General features: G+C 35.1%; 3 protein-coding genes across 4 annotated transcripts; 1 reads left to right on the top strand and 2 right to left on the bottom strand.

Annotated features, from left to right (window-relative positions):
• Positions 1-242: 242 nt before the first annotated feature.
• Positions 243-4,316, bottom strand: LOC123889231 (origin of replication complex subunit 5-like). The gene is made up of 5 exons (XM_045938470.1): positions 4,017-4,316; positions 1,953-2,816; positions 1,450-1,866; positions 851-1,166; positions 243-731 (listed from the first exon to the last, which is right to left on the bottom strand). The coding sequence occupies exons 2-5, from the start codon at positions 2,786-2,788 to the stop codon at positions 681-683; spliced, it is 1,620 nt and encodes a 539-aa protein (XP_045794426.1). The 5' UTR covers positions 2,789-2,816; positions 4,017-4,316; the 3' UTR covers positions 243-680.
• A 577-nt stretch (positions 4,317-4,893) lies between these two features.
• LOC123891848 lies at positions 4,894-6,728 on the top strand. Its single transcript, XM_045941730.1, has 3 exons — positions 4,894-5,742; positions 5,890-6,092; positions 6,182-6,728. Exons 1-3 carry the CDS (start codon positions 4,894-4,896, stop codon positions 6,726-6,728), a joined length of 1,599 nt encoding a protein of 532 aa, XP_045797686.1.
• A 6,018-nt stretch (positions 6,729-12,746) lies between these two features.
• On the bottom strand, positions 12,747-15,927 carry LOC123890664 (ATG8-interacting protein 1-like). Of its 2 annotated transcripts, none has more exons than XM_045940319.1 (3): positions 15,661-15,927; positions 13,718-14,567; positions 12,747-13,210 (listed from the first exon to the last, which is right to left on the bottom strand). In XM_045940319.1, exons 2-3 carry the CDS (start codon positions 14,558-14,560, stop codon positions 13,106-13,108), a joined length of 948 nt encoding a protein of 315 aa, XP_045796275.1. In that variant the 5' UTR covers positions 14,561-14,567; positions 15,661-15,927; the 3' UTR covers positions 12,747-13,105. The 2 variants fall into 2 exon arrangements, with proteins under 2 accessions (XP_045796275.1, XP_045796276.1); XM_045940320.1 differs by having other exon boundaries at positions 12,747-13,225; positions 15,661-15,816.
• Positions 15,928-16,143: the final 216 nt, after the last annotated feature.

Here is a 16,143-nt window from a genome sequence, read left to right as displayed (position 1 = left end):
TAGACCTATCTAACAAATATCATCGACGTCTGTACATCTACCATGTTTTGCCATTTAATTTTGGTTTTAAACATGCAAGTGAGGTTACCATTGCCATGCACATGACATGAGTTCATCCAAGAATTTTCCTACAGATAAATATCTTTAACAAGGTATTGTTTTTTGTCAGATAACATCATAACAAAGTTAAAATTTTGCAAGTCTACAACTCAACATTCAAAAGGCACAGCACCGGCAGGATATATCAGCAAGAATAGTCTATTCCCACCATTAAACTTCCATCAAACCTAGGATATTCCTTCTAGAACATCAACAGTGTTAATATGAAATTCGGCAAGAGTACAAAGTGTGTTATATTACAAATTTAATCAGCTAAGGGCAACATGATTTCAGTATCTTTATTACTGCAATCCACAATATTACAAACACTTTTGGGAGCAATATTGATGACAAGAAGCAATAAAACAAATCCTAGATAATAAACATTCCATTCATCCAACGTGGTCATAACATAATTATCCATTCCACCTTAGACTTAAGTTCCAAGCATGCTTACTATTCCAGCTATTTCATGTTAATAACAGTAGATCACAGTGAATGTTGTATACAGCTCTTGGTTATAGTTCTATCAGATAAAAGTTGACAACCAAGCTCTGTGAAGCTGTCAATGTCAAAGATTACTAACTTCTGTACAGATACTTTGACAGTGGGAACTTTAGGCTCCTGGCAACCTGCTTAAACAATATTGAAATTACTATTCTTCATTATACAGGCGCGCGGGCATGGAATTTCGATATAATATAACAAAGAACTTTATGAGATTATTAAGTGAGTGAGACAAAGATGTTACCTTTAAAGCCAGGTCTTCAGATATAGTTGATCGATAACGAGTAGCGCCTTCAATTGGACAACTCTTTCCTCTGAAAATAAAATTAGCATTGCAGAGAGTGGATAGCTGCAAAAGAACATCAGACATCAGTGAACCGCTGCCACATTGAGCTCCTAATTCTTCATTGTTTTTTTCCTCTTCATCAGATGGATCTTCTCCAACAGAAACAATACACTGAAAGATGGCTATCAATCTCTCCATTGGGAAAGTTCCAGGTCCTTTCATCAGTAGTTCCTCTTCTAACATTTCCTTCTTTTCGAGCGCTTTCTCAGAGGCCCTGTGCATCCAACAGCATATTCAGACAAAAACAATAACAATTGAGCAATGCTCAATAAGAATGTACTGTGGGCACATACCAAACTTTTATCAATAACTATGAATAATATAACAAATCCACCCAGACAATGGTTGGAACTTCAATGCATAAAAAGCCAAGAAAGGCTTCGCTTAAATAATAAAGAGATATCGAAGGTAGTAAACTAGCGCTGAAATCTCAAAACATTAGACAGAACAATGTTTTTTGGGCACAGAAAAAAATTGTTTTGAATCACAATACTTACTTCCTCTTTCGCTTTCGATTATCAGAACCACCTTTGGAATCAAAAAGTGAAGCATCAAGAGTAGCAGGGTTTCTGGAGGCAAGAAATGCTGAAATAAGAAGATACTTTGCACTGGTCGACATATGAAAATCAAGATCACCGATTTCCTCCGATCTCTTCAGATTCCCCTTAAGCTTTGTCTCTTTACCACTTTCAGCTTCACTTGAAGGAGGAGATGAAACCTTAAATACATCATTCAGAGAGGAAGCAATATGAGGCTTGATGTGATTGAATAGCCTCCTCTTCATGTCTTCATTAGGAACAACCCCCTTTCCCTTATCACTTAAAGGTTCGCAATATTTTTCAAATAGTGGCTTTAATGCAGAAGACAACTCACCAACTTGCCTAGTAATTCTGCAGAAAGGCCTCAGAGCTACACTGCATGAAAAGAAACAAAAGTCTTCACTACAGGGATCGTGTAAAGCTTAAAATGGAAACAGATATTAGTGATAAAAATGTCTTACTCGAGAAATGAGGAATACAACTTCTGGTTTGCTTGGTTTCTCAATAAGATTTGACGCATATCACCTTCTGTGTAATCCGGAAAGTAAATGGGGATAGGCTCCACATAACCCATGTTAGTAGAGTAAAAGGTATCTGGTGAAGTACTGCTGATGAAAATCAGACTAACCTCAGGCATCTTTAGCATATCATGGAGATTAAACAGTAAGGGCAATATCGTCGAGCTTTTGTCCCAATCTCGAACAAGATGAAAATTGTCAAATACCAAGTAGATCATATTTCCCATTCCCCCATGTATATTCTTTTCTGAGATCGATTTTTCTGATTTCACCTTCAGATTGTCTATAACACTAGTCAATGCTTCACGAAGAAAATTGATAAAATCGGACGGTCTTTCACAACGCTTTGCATTTGTATAACAATTGGCAGCATTTTTTCTATGGAGAAGTAACTGATTTAGAACAGACTCGAACAAGATACGTTGGTTATAACACGTCCTACAACTAGAATAAACAAGAGGCCTTTGGAGATGTTTGAATAATTGAAGAATGATACTGGTTTTTCCAGTAGAAGCACCTCCATACACAAACATAGGAAGTATTGGCGAATTCAAAGGTCCTAAAAGACGCACAATCTCATGAATCTGAGTACTTCTACCGGGAAAACTGGAAATGATATCATCTAGGCTAATAGGGTCTCCTCCAACCAAAAGGTCATTGATTGTTAGGGATTCACGGCTGTTGTTTTCTTTTGATGCAGTTTTAGTATTTGAAGTCGATGTTGAAGATAAAGACCTTGTTGTTCTTCTGGGGATTTGCGGGGCTTCCTCTTTATCCATGTATCTTAGCTGCTCAAGAGCTTAGTTTCTGATGAATGAGGGAATAATCAGTTAGAAATGAAATTGCAAAGATCAACAAGCAGTAGGATTTTAGGAATGCAGATTATTAGTTAATGCATATCATATCCTAATTCAAACACACACTTGTGACCCAAAACACAACTTACCTTACAGAAAAAATGCATATCAAATAAATATTTAAAATAGAACATATTATTATCTTTAATTCAATCCTACCTCTCCCTCTACACAAAAAAACAATGCAATCTTCGGGATTTTCAATCCTTCAATTCAGTGGCATCAATTAACACCTTTACATTAAGGGCATCCATTTATTTATTCATCCACCCACACCCGATTTCAGTCCACAAGCACAAACACATTCCTGATCTCTTAACTCCTTATTAACACATCACTATGAATAATCTATGAATCACTAACACAGACACTTGACACAAACACAAATAATAATTAGAGAAAACAAAAGTGATTATGTAGCCAAAACAAGTGTCAATGAAAGTGTCGTAACGATGTACTGTCATGCCCGTGTCAGACACCAACACGCAGTGCCGGTCCTGATTTTTTTGGAGGCCAGGGGCAAATAATAAAAATGGACCCCTAATAAAAAAAAATACAATTTTTTTTTTTTAAAAAACATCATCTATTTAAATTGTAAATAGAATCAACAACTTCAAAAGTAGTCATTTATCCATGTAACTAACATAAAAAAAAAGGTCATATTTTAATTAATATCATCAAAATATCTTCTAGCTGCTTGAAAAAAAACCTCCCTTCTAGCTTTTTTTGAAGCAAATTCTTCTACTTAAAAAATTAAGAAATAATTAGCAAATTAAACTAACATTTACACAACAAAGTAGCAATTAAACATTTACAAATTTCAACTTGATGCCAAAGTATGAAGCATCAACAGCAACATAAATACATCATTAACAGGACGTGAAATTGTGAATGTGTTATATAATTCTTTTTAGCATTAAGAAGCATTTCACAATTATGAAGCATATCAATAATGTACATCACGAAGCATCAACACAACAACAAAAAAAAAAAGTAAGAAAAAGTATCACAAATTTGCCGTTCAGCAAAAAAAAGTACCACAAATTTTAATTTTTAATTTGTATGAAGCATTTACACACATTGGAAGATAAACGATGAATAAAGAATAAGAAATTAGAAAAGAGAAAATATTGAGCAATTAGCAACTAACCTTGAATTTGTTTTTCCTTTTTCTAGGTTCTGTTTTACCCCTTTTGTTTCAGAGAGAGAGAGAGAGAGAAGTTCACTCTGTCGGATATAACGGTGGTGTCTGCGGTTGTCACCGGCGGTGGCGGTGCAGCGGCCCGGTGACTGGGCTGCGTGGGAAGGAGAAAGTTTGTTCAATGAAGGGTCTGAGAACGTTTACTATGAGTGGGAAGGAGAAGTATTGAGTCTTTAAAATAGTACGGTGGATTCTAACCTGAAATAGATTCACAGTTTGTGCGATTTTTTTTTTTTTTGTTGATCAGTTGTGGGTAAATTCAATTCCAGTAGTTTATCTCGAGTTGGGATCCTCTCCATTTTCTATTCTTTCCATTTCTTCCATTACCAAAGTTTTTAAATATTTTTGGATGTATAAATGATATTTGGACCCACTTAATGTCACACTTTTGCATTTATATTCCCAAAACTATATAATAATGGAAGAAATGGAAATAATTAGAAATGGAGAGGATCCTAACTCGTTTATCTCTACAACAAATTTTTTTTTTCTACCCCAACAATCTTCATTCTACCCCAACATATTTTTAAAAATACCCAATATACCCTTATTAAAAATTAATATATTTTAAATTTTTTTTTGTCGTATTATACTGTTCCGGTAGAATTTTCATCCTCCCAAAAAACTATTCCGGTAAGTATTTATCGTTACCGGTAAGTTAACTTTACCGGTACATTTTTTAAAAAGTGTTCTGGTATGCTATATTGTCTTCGGTAATCGTTATACATACCGGTACACTTTTTTAAAGTGTTCCGGTATGTAATAAGTGTACCGTTATGTTATTATAATTTTTTTAATTTTAATTTGTTTTTTTTTTTAAACAAATATGACTTATCTCGGCGATACAAGTCAAAAATTTGCTACCCTAGATGATGTTGTCACATGGGCTCGAGATGTTGGAGATGCCAATAAAGTCGGTATTATCATTACTCGGTCGGATAAAAAGAACGGAATAAGAGGAAGAAATGACAAGTTGATTTTGGGTTGTGACAAAGGTGGAAAGTATGACTCTTCAGAAAATTCCACGACAACTGCATCGAAAAAGTGTAACTGTCCATTTAAAATTAGAGCTACACCTTCAACAGATGGTTCGGGATGGAAAGTTCAGGTTATTCATGGAGTTCACAACCACGGGCTACTTGACCAATATCATGGTCATCCTCGCAAGGCACGTTTAACCGCTGATGAAAACAAACGTGTTCAAGATTTGACAAAGCGTAAAGTAGCACCAAGGCACATTGTTTTAGATTTGAAAGATCAAAATCCAGAGTCTGTTGTTGGTGCCACACTTATATATAGGAAAAGACACATGATGCAAATACAGGAAAGAGACTCCAAAACAGAGCTGCAACACTTGCTGCAGTGGTTAGATGATGCAAAATATATCAGCTGGAATAGAAGAAAAGATGATGGCTCCGATGTTTTGAGTGATATTTTTTGGGCGCATCCAGATTCAATCAAGTTGTTGAACTTGTTTCCCATTGTTTTGGTTATGGACTGCACATACAAAACTAATAAATATAGACAGCCACTGCTTGACATTACTGGCATAACGTCAACTAACATGACAGTTGCTGTTGGATTTGCTTACATGGAATCTGAGAAGACGGACAATTATCATTGGGCGTTAGGTAAGTTGAAGGAATTTGTTACTAAGCAAGATATATTTCCTAGAGTAATTTTGACTGATAGGGAGTTTGCTTTGATGAATGCAATTAAAGATATATTTCCACATACTACTAATATGCTTTGTACGTGGCACATAATCAAAAATCTGAATACGAGATGCACCATGCATATACCTAAGGATATGCAATAGAAGGTGAAAAATTTGTGGAGAGCTGTTGTTGAAAGTCCAAATGAGGTGGAGTACCAGCAGCGGTTGAATGCGTTTCAGCAAGCATGTGTTAATTCAAACAAGTTTGTCGAATATGTCAATAACACCTGGTTGGCCCCTCACAAAGAACAATTTGTTGCAGCATTGACCAATCGAGTGATGCATTTAGGAAACACAACGACTAATAGGTATGATTTTTTTTTTCTTTCAAAATTGTAATTATATTTTTCTTTTTTTTTGGCGTTTAATTGACTATTGTTTGCAACTTGATATTTAGAGTTGAGTCTGCACATTGGAAACTGAAGCAAATGTTGGAACACAGCAAAGGAGAATTATGCAAGTCTTTGGAAGCAATGAATAACAACATAATACTACAAGTTGACAAAATTAAGAAATCTTTTCAAAAGAGTTTTTATTATTTAGAGAAGACACACTACAGTCCATTTTTTCAATATTTGAGAAACTTTGTCTCCAGGGCCGCTATGACACTAATTTCTGATGAGATGAAGAGAATTGACATTGTTGGAACAGATAAAAACTTGTGTGGTTGCAAACTTAGGTCAACATGTGAGTTGCCTTGTGCTTGTGAATTGAGTGGATATACAACCAGCGGTGGACCGATACCGTTAGATTCAGTTCACGGTCACTGGAAGAAATTAACTATGGAAGAACCATTGGAGGATGACACAGAGGATGGATATGAGTTGGACATGAGTAATGCAATGGAGACAATATGGACTCGATTTCGGTCACTTGATATTGTTGGTAAAAGAGCGTTGAAGAGTAAAGTGTTTGAACTTGTTTATCCAGCCTCAAGTTCATGAGAGCAGCTTTGCTCCAGTTCTAGTTGCTCCTTTTATTCCTTTTCTAGTTATAGATGTGTGACATGTTGCAAAATTTAATCTAAGGGCTGATATTAAAAACTAGTTGTTTAATAGAAAAATAATGGAAAATAGAAGAAAAAGAACTGAAACGGTTTCCACGTTACTCCCTTTCTTCTTGCTCCCTCTGCCCTGTGCCTCTCATCACCGCCACTATCGCCACCGCCGTCTCTCTCCGTTCGCACAACGGCAACACTCTTTAGGGGGAATTTGATTTCTTTCAAATTCTGTGATTCAAAATCTTGTAGCAAAGGAGAATTTGATTTCTTTTGATGTTAATAACAACAAATCTGCTATAAAATTCTTGGATTATTCTTCCAATGATTTAAATGGCGCTATTGAGACTGGTTTAGGAATATGTTTTATTGGGCCAGCGCGGCGGCGAGAGCCTTGCTCTGGCGGCGAGAGTTTTCTCCGAAATGAGGGAAACATGTGTGGAGCAGAAAGATTTGGCCAGCGATGACAGCGTCACTGATGGAACAGACGGAGAAAGCGGCGGCGACGACAGCTATGAGTAGTAGAAGAAGAAGAGGTAGCGATGACTCTATCCAGTTGCAACTTTTCTTCTGTTTTTACTTTTTACTAAACAAATAATATAGTACACAAAAAATACGGTAAAACCTTGATCTCAACCGTTCCTTTTTTTTCTTCCACATGTCACCAATCTCTGCAATGAAAAGGTATAAATGAAGCCTCCATAAAAGGAGCAAAGCTGCGCTCAAGTTCATTGTGTCCACCACCTGAAAAGATAAAAACCAGAGGAGGAGTGAAGAACAAAGATAAAAGAAAAGCACCAAAGGGTTATGATGTGTATCGTGATCCATCATATTTTGAACATGTTGAAAGAGAATATGGTGATTCACAAGGTGACTAATTTTTTTTTTTTTATAATACAGTTATTGCTTATATTTTTATTTCTATATTCTATTATTATATATTCAACTTTTTTTGTATTTACATAAATCTAGGTACATCGAAGAGGTTGTGTACACAACAATCACAGTCATCTCAGAAGGAACATTCATTGTGTCAAAAAATATTTTATGTCAATAAAGTGCAATGCCTACTTTAGTAAGGTTCATTGTGTCAAAAAATAATATATTGAAGTACAAAAAAACATTTGATCAATAAAGTTCATAATCTAAATAAAGTACACGATCTAGTAAAAATAGTTCAACAAAATACACAATCCAAAAATAAAAGTACATAAACTAGTGTTCAAAAAAACATAACAATAAAAAACTAGTCATGGGTATGCACCACGACATACATCTAGTGCAAAAAAAAGCTCCTCAAATCCCTCATCATCCCTATTAGCGTCTATCCTCGTCAGAAATGTCTCAAGCGCGCCTCGAGCCATACCTCTCCATCTCCGCTCACGCTGTAGTGCAGTTTCTTGTGGTGCATCTTCTACTGGTGCATCTTCTGCTGGTGCATCTTCTGCTGGTGCATCGTCTACTGGTGCATCTGGTGCAGGTGCAGGTGCATATTGTGGAACTGGTGGTGCTCCATGTGGTCCATCAACAGGGCGACACAGTCTAGGATGTGATACCCTATAGTACTAGGACATGTAATCAGGTACAGTCTCATAAGCATATGTCACTGGACGTGTCGGTTGAAGGATCCGATCAACGGACGCGTGATAACCAATCCAGTCGCTATCAATATTAGAATAGGCAGGAGCTAGAGGTGGTGGTGGTGGTATATACTGTACAAATCCAAACTGCCTAATACACCTCTCGGGCAAGTAAGGAACTACCGTGGATCCACGCAGATAACCAATATATAGAGTAATCAGATCAAAAGGAATGCTACCTCTGTGAGTCTCAAACGGACAATAATAAATTAGACCGGATAATTGGATGCGGATAATTGGATGCATACCATAAGACATTGAAAATGAACTATAATAATATTTTAACACTAAATTTGTATGCAAAATAAGGATTTAACAGTTGTAACGAGAGTATAAACAGTACAAATTAAAAAAAATGATCAATATAACTTAACAAATAATAACAAAACAAACAAAGTATTACCTGACCAAACCATACATGACGAGCAACATGATGCTCGTATCGAGTCAAAAGATTCGTATCGATCGGCCCTCCAAGCCAACCCTGCTGCACAGCCTGCTGCTCAGCCTGCTCCTCAACTTGCTGCTTAGGCATTGCCGGCAGCTCATCGTGTTCCGGCTCCTCCTGATGTCGCCAAGACTCTCCACGTCCTCTGTTATGCTTAATTCTACCGTTTGATCCTCTAGTACGCACCACTGAAAAAAAAAACAAAAAAAAAATAAAAAAAAACAAAAAAAAAAACACCGTGGACCGGTACACTTTAAAGTGTACCGGTATGTAATATGAAACTCAGACGTCGAAAGCATACCTGTACACTTTTTTCAAGTGTACCAAAGTGTACCGGTATGAATATGCATACCGGTACCGGTATGAATATGCATACCGGTACACTTTCTTTCAAGTGTACCAGTGAAGAAATCGAACCGACACACTTCGAAAAAGTGTACCGGTATGTAAAATTATACTTACTTTTCCTAAAACTCCAAACTCACACCGGTACACTTTGTTTGACTAGGGTAAATAATGATTTTTTTTTATGCCTTCGATGTGGTATTGGTATGAATTAAATTTTATTCATTCATAATATAATGATGGATTCTGAATTTCCGCCATGAGATGGATTATTGGATGTCTCGATGACCTGAAATGAAGCATGGATATTATATATTTTATTATATATTCCATAAAATATTGTTAGTATTTGGATGTCTCGTTAACCTAAAGAAACATTATGAACACTTTCTTTCACACTATAAAAGTTGTACGATGCCCTTCAATGCAATATTATTATGAATTGAATTCATTCATAATATAAGAGATGGATTCGTTGAGACATAATGACCATAAATGCAATCATAGAATGTGTATTTTGTTTTTTTTAGCTGTTTCAGTAACCAATATTGGTTTGCATTGCTCTGTTTAATATTTTGTTAATTTTTTTTTTTTAATGTCATTTGACCTTTCAAAACACCTGTTGGGCCATGGGTGTACATAAAGTATACAATGCCCAAAATATCTATGCAGCCATCTCAGTAGATGCCACATAAATTTCTGCTCCCTCACACTCTTTTGCCTCTCTATACCCTTCATTTCCTGAAATCAGTGTCTAGCTGATTTATTTGCAAGTGTGTTTCTGTAACTAAGAGTTATACTTATCTGCATTTGATCACACTGGGGAACAAGCACACATTATTATGTATTATAGACTTTGGGCATTGTAGACTTTATGCACCCATGGCCCAACAGCTGGTCTGAAAGATGAAACTAAAGATCGAGAAGATGAAAATCCTTTCTGTTCATTGAACCTGCTAATAAAACGGTATGAGGTGAGTTGGAGGAAAGATATGACTTTTATTGAGGAAACTGATAAATGAATGCATTGGGGTTGCCCACTTGGTAAATATCAAATAAGCCAAAAGATCCCAATTCAAGATACAATACAATCATGAGGAAGGGTATCTCTTTGAAATTTCTACTCCAACATATAGAAATTGGTTAATTGGTGAATTGACCCCCCTCCCAAGAAAGAGACCCAAGTCCTAATAGCCTTAGTCTCCATCTTGGAACCAAGCCAATTTTGGATAGATATATTACTATGAAATCAACCATCATTATGGCTAAAAAGACCGATGTACGTACCAATTGTGATAGCATGTATGAGTTTGATTTGAAATCTTTACCAGTCTATGATATCTTTTCTGGTGATACTCTCCAAGGCATCTGAGCAAAGTCAGGGAGGACGAAACCATTTTTCTTTTTCAAATGTTTTGAATTTAATCACATTTAACTTTTAAGACCCACAACCTTTTGAACATCAAAGATGGTAATACATTGATTTCATTAGGTTATATGTTCTAGTTAAATTCCATTACGTTTGGTCAATCAAGTTAGTGAAGTATTCATGTGGATGAATCCTAGTTGGATAGAATATGCTGTTCAAATATTTATAGTGCACCTTATACATGGTCTGAATGGAAGATTTTTTATAATCAACTGAAAATGCTGTGAAGATTAAGTTTTCTTTCCAAGTGGAGGAGAGCTAATGCAGAAAACTGGGTCTGGGTCTGGGTCTGGCTTATCTATGCAGAAAACTGCATCTAAATGCTATTGTTAGGTAGCACTTATTAAGATTTCTTGTGTCAGTTTCAAAATTTTGAGGTTTACACATCCTTGCCTTTTCCTTCTGATGCAGATTAGCCTAGTTGGACAGCTTCAGCTTCTCTCTTCAACAGTGACTATGCTGGCACACTAAAGGAAACATTGTCAATTTACTTATAATTTAAAAGTTGTCTGATGCCTTCAATGTTTATATTATATTAATTGAATTTTATTCATTCATAATAGAAGCGATGGATTTGTTGTGATTTAATGACCCTGAATGCAAATATAGACGGAGAATTGCCATTGTGAGATGGAATACAGGATGCCTCGATGACCCAAATTGAATTATGGTAATTATTTGTTCCATAAGTTTTTCAAGTATTTGGATGTTTTGGTGACCCTAAAGAAAACGTTGTGAATGAACACTACACTCATAATTTTAAATTTGGATGCTGTCTTAAATGGTATTTTGGTAGGTAAAATTTTATTCCTTTAAAATATAATAATGGATGAATCTATTGTGCTTTTATGATTCTTACTGCATTCCTATTGAGAATTGTCGCATGAGATAGAACATTAGATGTCTCGATGATCAGTGAATCATTTATATTATTTGTTCCATGAATTTTTGAAATGTTGGTATGCCTCATTGACCTTAAAGGAAACATGAATATCTTACTCATAATGTAAAAGTTGGATATGCTGATGTAAATGAGATATTGATATGAAATTTGATTCATAATATAAGAGATGAATTTGTTGTACTGAGTCAATTGTCTTGACATATTTAAAGAGAATATTGTGAAGAGATTAAGTTAATAAATATTCAAAGATTATATCCAATTATACAACAAGAAGTTTATTTTATAAAGAATCAGGCAAATATTTTTCAAAGATTATATTCAAAATATACAAATATTTGGATTAAAATATATTTTTGTATGAAAAGGAACGTGTAAAATATTCACCTAATAATTAATGTGAAGAAAGCCTTGCTATTAAATTACTAATTTATTTATTTTGGTATTAATCTTCTAATTCCTAAAAAAAGAGAGTTTGGTACTTCAGAGTTCAATCATAAGTAAAAATTACTAATTTTTACTTGAAAAAAATAAATTATAAGAAGGAAAATTGATTCCTCCATTGCTGAGTAGAATAAAGGTTTAGGCTAAAAAATGGATCTCAAAAAGAGGAACTATAAACAAATTTTTAAGGCTAAAAGAGGAGGAATGTTTTTAATGTTTCATATTTATATTTGGTAACAAACATAAAAGCTAGGAAGAATACCGCGGTTTGATCCATCGCAACTGTGATTGGTAGGGGACCGAAACCACTTGATGTCAGAACTGACCTCTGAACTAGATTATTTTGGTGGTGAAAGAAGAAAAAAGAAAAAAAAAACTTATATATAAATGTCAACCAGCTCTGCCATTTACCCAATACAATGATTGTTGGCATATGTATGTAGGTGAATCTAAGCGTTTTGAAAGACATTAGAAAGACATTATCTACAACTATACTCGGTTGCATTGCACACATTAATCTGAATTCCAAATAAGTACTCCTCAACTTGTATGTAAGAATATATCTTTTTTTTTAAAGTCACTGCACGTATTTGTTTTCACACATAATGCTTTATTGAAAGGTTTCTAGCCATACACAACCATATATGTGCTAATATAACAATTCAGAAGGCAGTGTATTTTAGAAACTCAGGGTTCAGTAACCACAAATAGTGGCACTATGCAATGAAATTCAGCTATTTCTGTATCAACAGCTAGAGTAAGACGAAAACTAAACACTCGCTATCAAAACAATCACTTCATTAATTTCATTTACATATGATATTTGGTGTCTAAATTGTCAATTCCACATAACAAGAATGCATAACAAGTTGAATATCATTGAGAGCTATATACAATGCAAATCAAGGAAAAGATCAAGAAAATTCACAATATAAAATGTTTGAACAACCACATTCATACTATGGTAAAGGTCAAGCAATCCTAGTATCAAACCTGCACTTCACAAACGTAGCATTTCCCACTCTCAACCTCTCTGAGATACAACTTTTCGTCATCATCTTAGCTCTTAGCCTTCTACCACAATGGTAGGAGCTACCTTCACCGAGCCACCTTTACTTTAGATTTCAGCGGAGGAGCTTTCTCTGATCAAGGAGCCACGGCGGTGGCCACCAATAATCACATCTTTGAGTCGAATCATGGGAGAAAGCACCCTGCCCCTTGCCTGCGGAAACGGTTACTATTGGAATGTTATTATTTTTTAACATTAAAAAGGACTCAAACATGTCAGTCTAAGCATCGAGTTACACAAAATCTATTTGTTGAGAGATTTATGTTTCTGTACAGGATGAGGAAATTCAAAAGTTTAGTTCTTCAAAATCATATTACTGCTCATGTTTCAAATAAAGAAAATAAATATTATATTTCTCAAAAGTTACTCATAACATTCTTCATTTTTAAAGCAAGTGTAAGTCAAAGTTCATTCTGATGTAAATATTATTACACACAGGCAATAAAGTATCAAGAGTAATTATTGTTAAATCATGATGTGCCAGTTAAAAAGGAGCATGCACAATTGGAATAACCAACAAAAGAATTTAAATAATTGACAATATCAAAGTATCTTTATGTGCAACACATATAAACAGTGTTTTATGCTTCATTTTACCTTTTAACTTCATTTTACCAAAGAAGAAATAAGAATTTCTTATAAGAATGATAATAAATATACCTCATCAGTAATATTGATATGCCACTTAAGTTGTAAAGCTTTTTCCTGTTGCCAGCGTTGACCAAGCATCACCAGACCCATCACTGTTGCTGCAATAAAAACAGACCAAAATGTATTTGTCTCCTTTGCATGAGCATATATGGAGGCAGCGCTTCTCTTCCACCAAGCTCCGCAAGGAAGATCTGAAGGGTTTTGTTCGTCATCTTTGGAAGAGTTCTTTGACAGTGATAAATCAGGAGATGCAATTGTTTCTTGCTCTGCCAATTCGGTTGTTTCAGACTCAACCATGCTTTCATCATATGCTTTTACAGCACCAATAGCTGGTTCACTGGGGAATGAAGTGTATTTTGCAGGGCGATACAAACTGTCCTCTTTTTCGGTCAAACCAAAATCTGGTAAAGTTGTACCTTCCTCAAACTGTTTGCCATGAACAGATAATCTGTTGATTTTCTCATCATAATATTGCATATCCTCAAACTCCTTTGAGACATCCAATCCAGCTAATGTCAAGTTTTCATCATCCTTTCCACTAGGCATGGTCACTTCTTCACGAGTCTCTTCAGGGGCAATATCTTTGTCTCCAGATTCATTATGAATCTCACCATAGTCAGGTTCCAATGGCAAGTTTTCATGCTTACTTGGTGGAAAGGCAAAGTGACCAGACATAAACAAAGCATTTGAAGTCTCAGCTTCATCCGATGCATATGCATCTTCCTTGTCATCATCTTTCAACTCAACTTCATCAGGACCAGGAGCAGCTGCATAAGTTGAAGCCGTGAGAGATACAACCTCCCAATCATTACCGCGAGAAGCCTTTTCCCCTTCATCTTCAGTTCCTGCCATCTTTTGCCTTCATCAGAAAATTGATATCAGAATCCCAATTTTACTTAAAGTAAACTCAAACATTAATAAATACAAAATATGCCTACATAACAAACATAAAATTATGTAGGGTATAGAGTGTCGGGTATAGAGTGTAGGGGAGTTTGGTTGACCCAAAAAGGAGTACTATGATTTCATAACAATGGAAACATCTACAAGAAAAGTGCTACTCTTGGGAAGCAAGAAAAAAACTCAAAATATCACAGCTCACAAACCATGTGCAGGGTCACTGTATTGCATGTGCAGAAAAGGATTGATAATAATGAATACCGAGAAATGATCTTGTTAATCCTTATCCTTTTGTGTAAATACTAAATAGACATTGAGATGATGAAGGTAGGTAGCATTGCTCAATTTCATGGATTAGTTGCGTATCTTGTTGCCCGTTTGCCTTGCCTTTCACTCATGTGTAATTATTTTGGTTAAAAAGAATAGAAGAAAAAAAAAAATTCAATAACAAAAGAAGATGCAACTCATGACTATCGGAGAGAATTTGAACTCCGTCCGTGAGATTACACAGTTAAACTCTTACCACGAAAACTAAAATCCACAAAAATTTCCTGCAAACAGTTACATACTTAAATCCATCTCGTTAAATTCACCTCTAAATTTTAATTCCCCTCATATTCAATTTTTTTTTTTAAAAAAAAGTGAAATGATGTACTCTTTCTTTCAGTCATACTCATCAATAAACAAAATTCCTCTGGAATCATAAATTCCACATCAATGTTGTCCAATCACTCCAAAACCTAATCGTAAACTTCATCAATCCACTGAACTAAAATAACAACACAAACACAACTAATTTACACACACACACACATAAAACAGACAACAGAAAACAGAATCATCCAATTGAAATCAAATAATTGTTTCACTCAAACAAAGATCCAATAACACAAAAAAAAAAAAAAAAAACACTCGGAAGTTTTACATGATGATCGAACAGAACAAAACAGAGCAGGTTCGAGAATCATCCATGAATATTTCGCTGAAAATTGAACAGATATAGTAATAATAATTGTTAAAATGAAAGAAAAGAATGAAAGTAACAAACTAACCAAAGGTGAAGGCGACACGATCTGCGAGCGAAGAGAGAGTGGAATTTAGAAGCAATGTTATGTCGATGAGGTTGAAAATGAAAACTGACTGTGTCGTCGTGTTTTATGATATGATATGGATGATGAATGAGTGACCGGGTATAGCAGGTGATAAAAGTGGAGGGTTACCGGTTATTGGGGTAAGTAAGTTAGCGTGGTGTAATAGACTTGGGATCTAGTAACTCACTGTCACGCCCACTGAATGTGTCATCAACCAATTACGCCACTACTTTCAAACTTGATAAAAGATAGATAGGCATCAATGAGTAATGACTATGCATAGGAGTTTTTTTTTTTTTTTTTTCATTAAAAAAAATTAATGTGAATATTCTATCCGCGTGAAAGTCTTACCTAATTACAATTAATTAGACATAAATTTTAGGCAAACTGACACAAATTAAAAAAAAAAAAATTAAATTTGTCACATCAGTTTATATTACTTTA

This window comes from Trifolium pratense, linkage group LG6 (assembly GCF_020283565.1).
Source record: "Trifolium pratense cultivar HEN17-A07 linkage group LG6, ARS_RC_1.1, whole genome shotgun sequence".
NCBI lineage: Eukaryota > Viridiplantae > Streptophyta > Magnoliopsida > Fabales > Fabaceae > Trifolium > Trifolium pratense.
This window is presented reverse-complemented; position numbering and strand designations above follow the sequence as displayed.

Coding starts and splice junctions, on each gene's coding strand:
- LOC123890664 (XM_045940319.1), bottom strand. CDS start 14,560: ATGGCAGGAACTGAAGATGAAGGGGAAAAGGCTTCTCGCGGTAATGAT. Junction 13,211..13,717: donor ATATCAATATTACTGATGAG/GTATATTTATTA, acceptor CCGTTTCCGCAG/GCAAGGGGCAGGGTGCTTTC.
- LOC123891848 (XM_045941730.1), top strand. CDS start 4,894: ATGACTTATCTCGGCGATACAAGTCAAAAATTTGCTACCCTAGATGAT. Junction 5,743..5,889: donor AGCAAGATATATTTCCTAGA/GTAATTTTGACT, acceptor ATGCAATAGAAG/GTGAAAAATTTGTGGAGAGC. Junction 6,093..6,181: donor GGAAACACAACGACTAATAG/GTATGATTTTTT, acceptor CTTGATATTTAG/AGTTGAGTCTGCACATTGGA.
- LOC123889231 (XM_045938470.1), bottom strand. CDS start 2,788: ATGGATAAAGAGGAAGCCCCGCAAATCCCCAGAAGAACAACAAGGTCT. Junction 1,167..1,449: donor AATCGAAAGCGAAAGAGGAA/GTAAGTATTGTG, acceptor TTGGATGCACAG/GGCCTCTGAGAAAGCGCTCG. Junction 732..850: donor CTGAAGACCTGGCTTTAAAG/GTAACATCTTTG, acceptor TTGTTTAAGCAG/GTTGCCAGGAGCCTAAAGTT.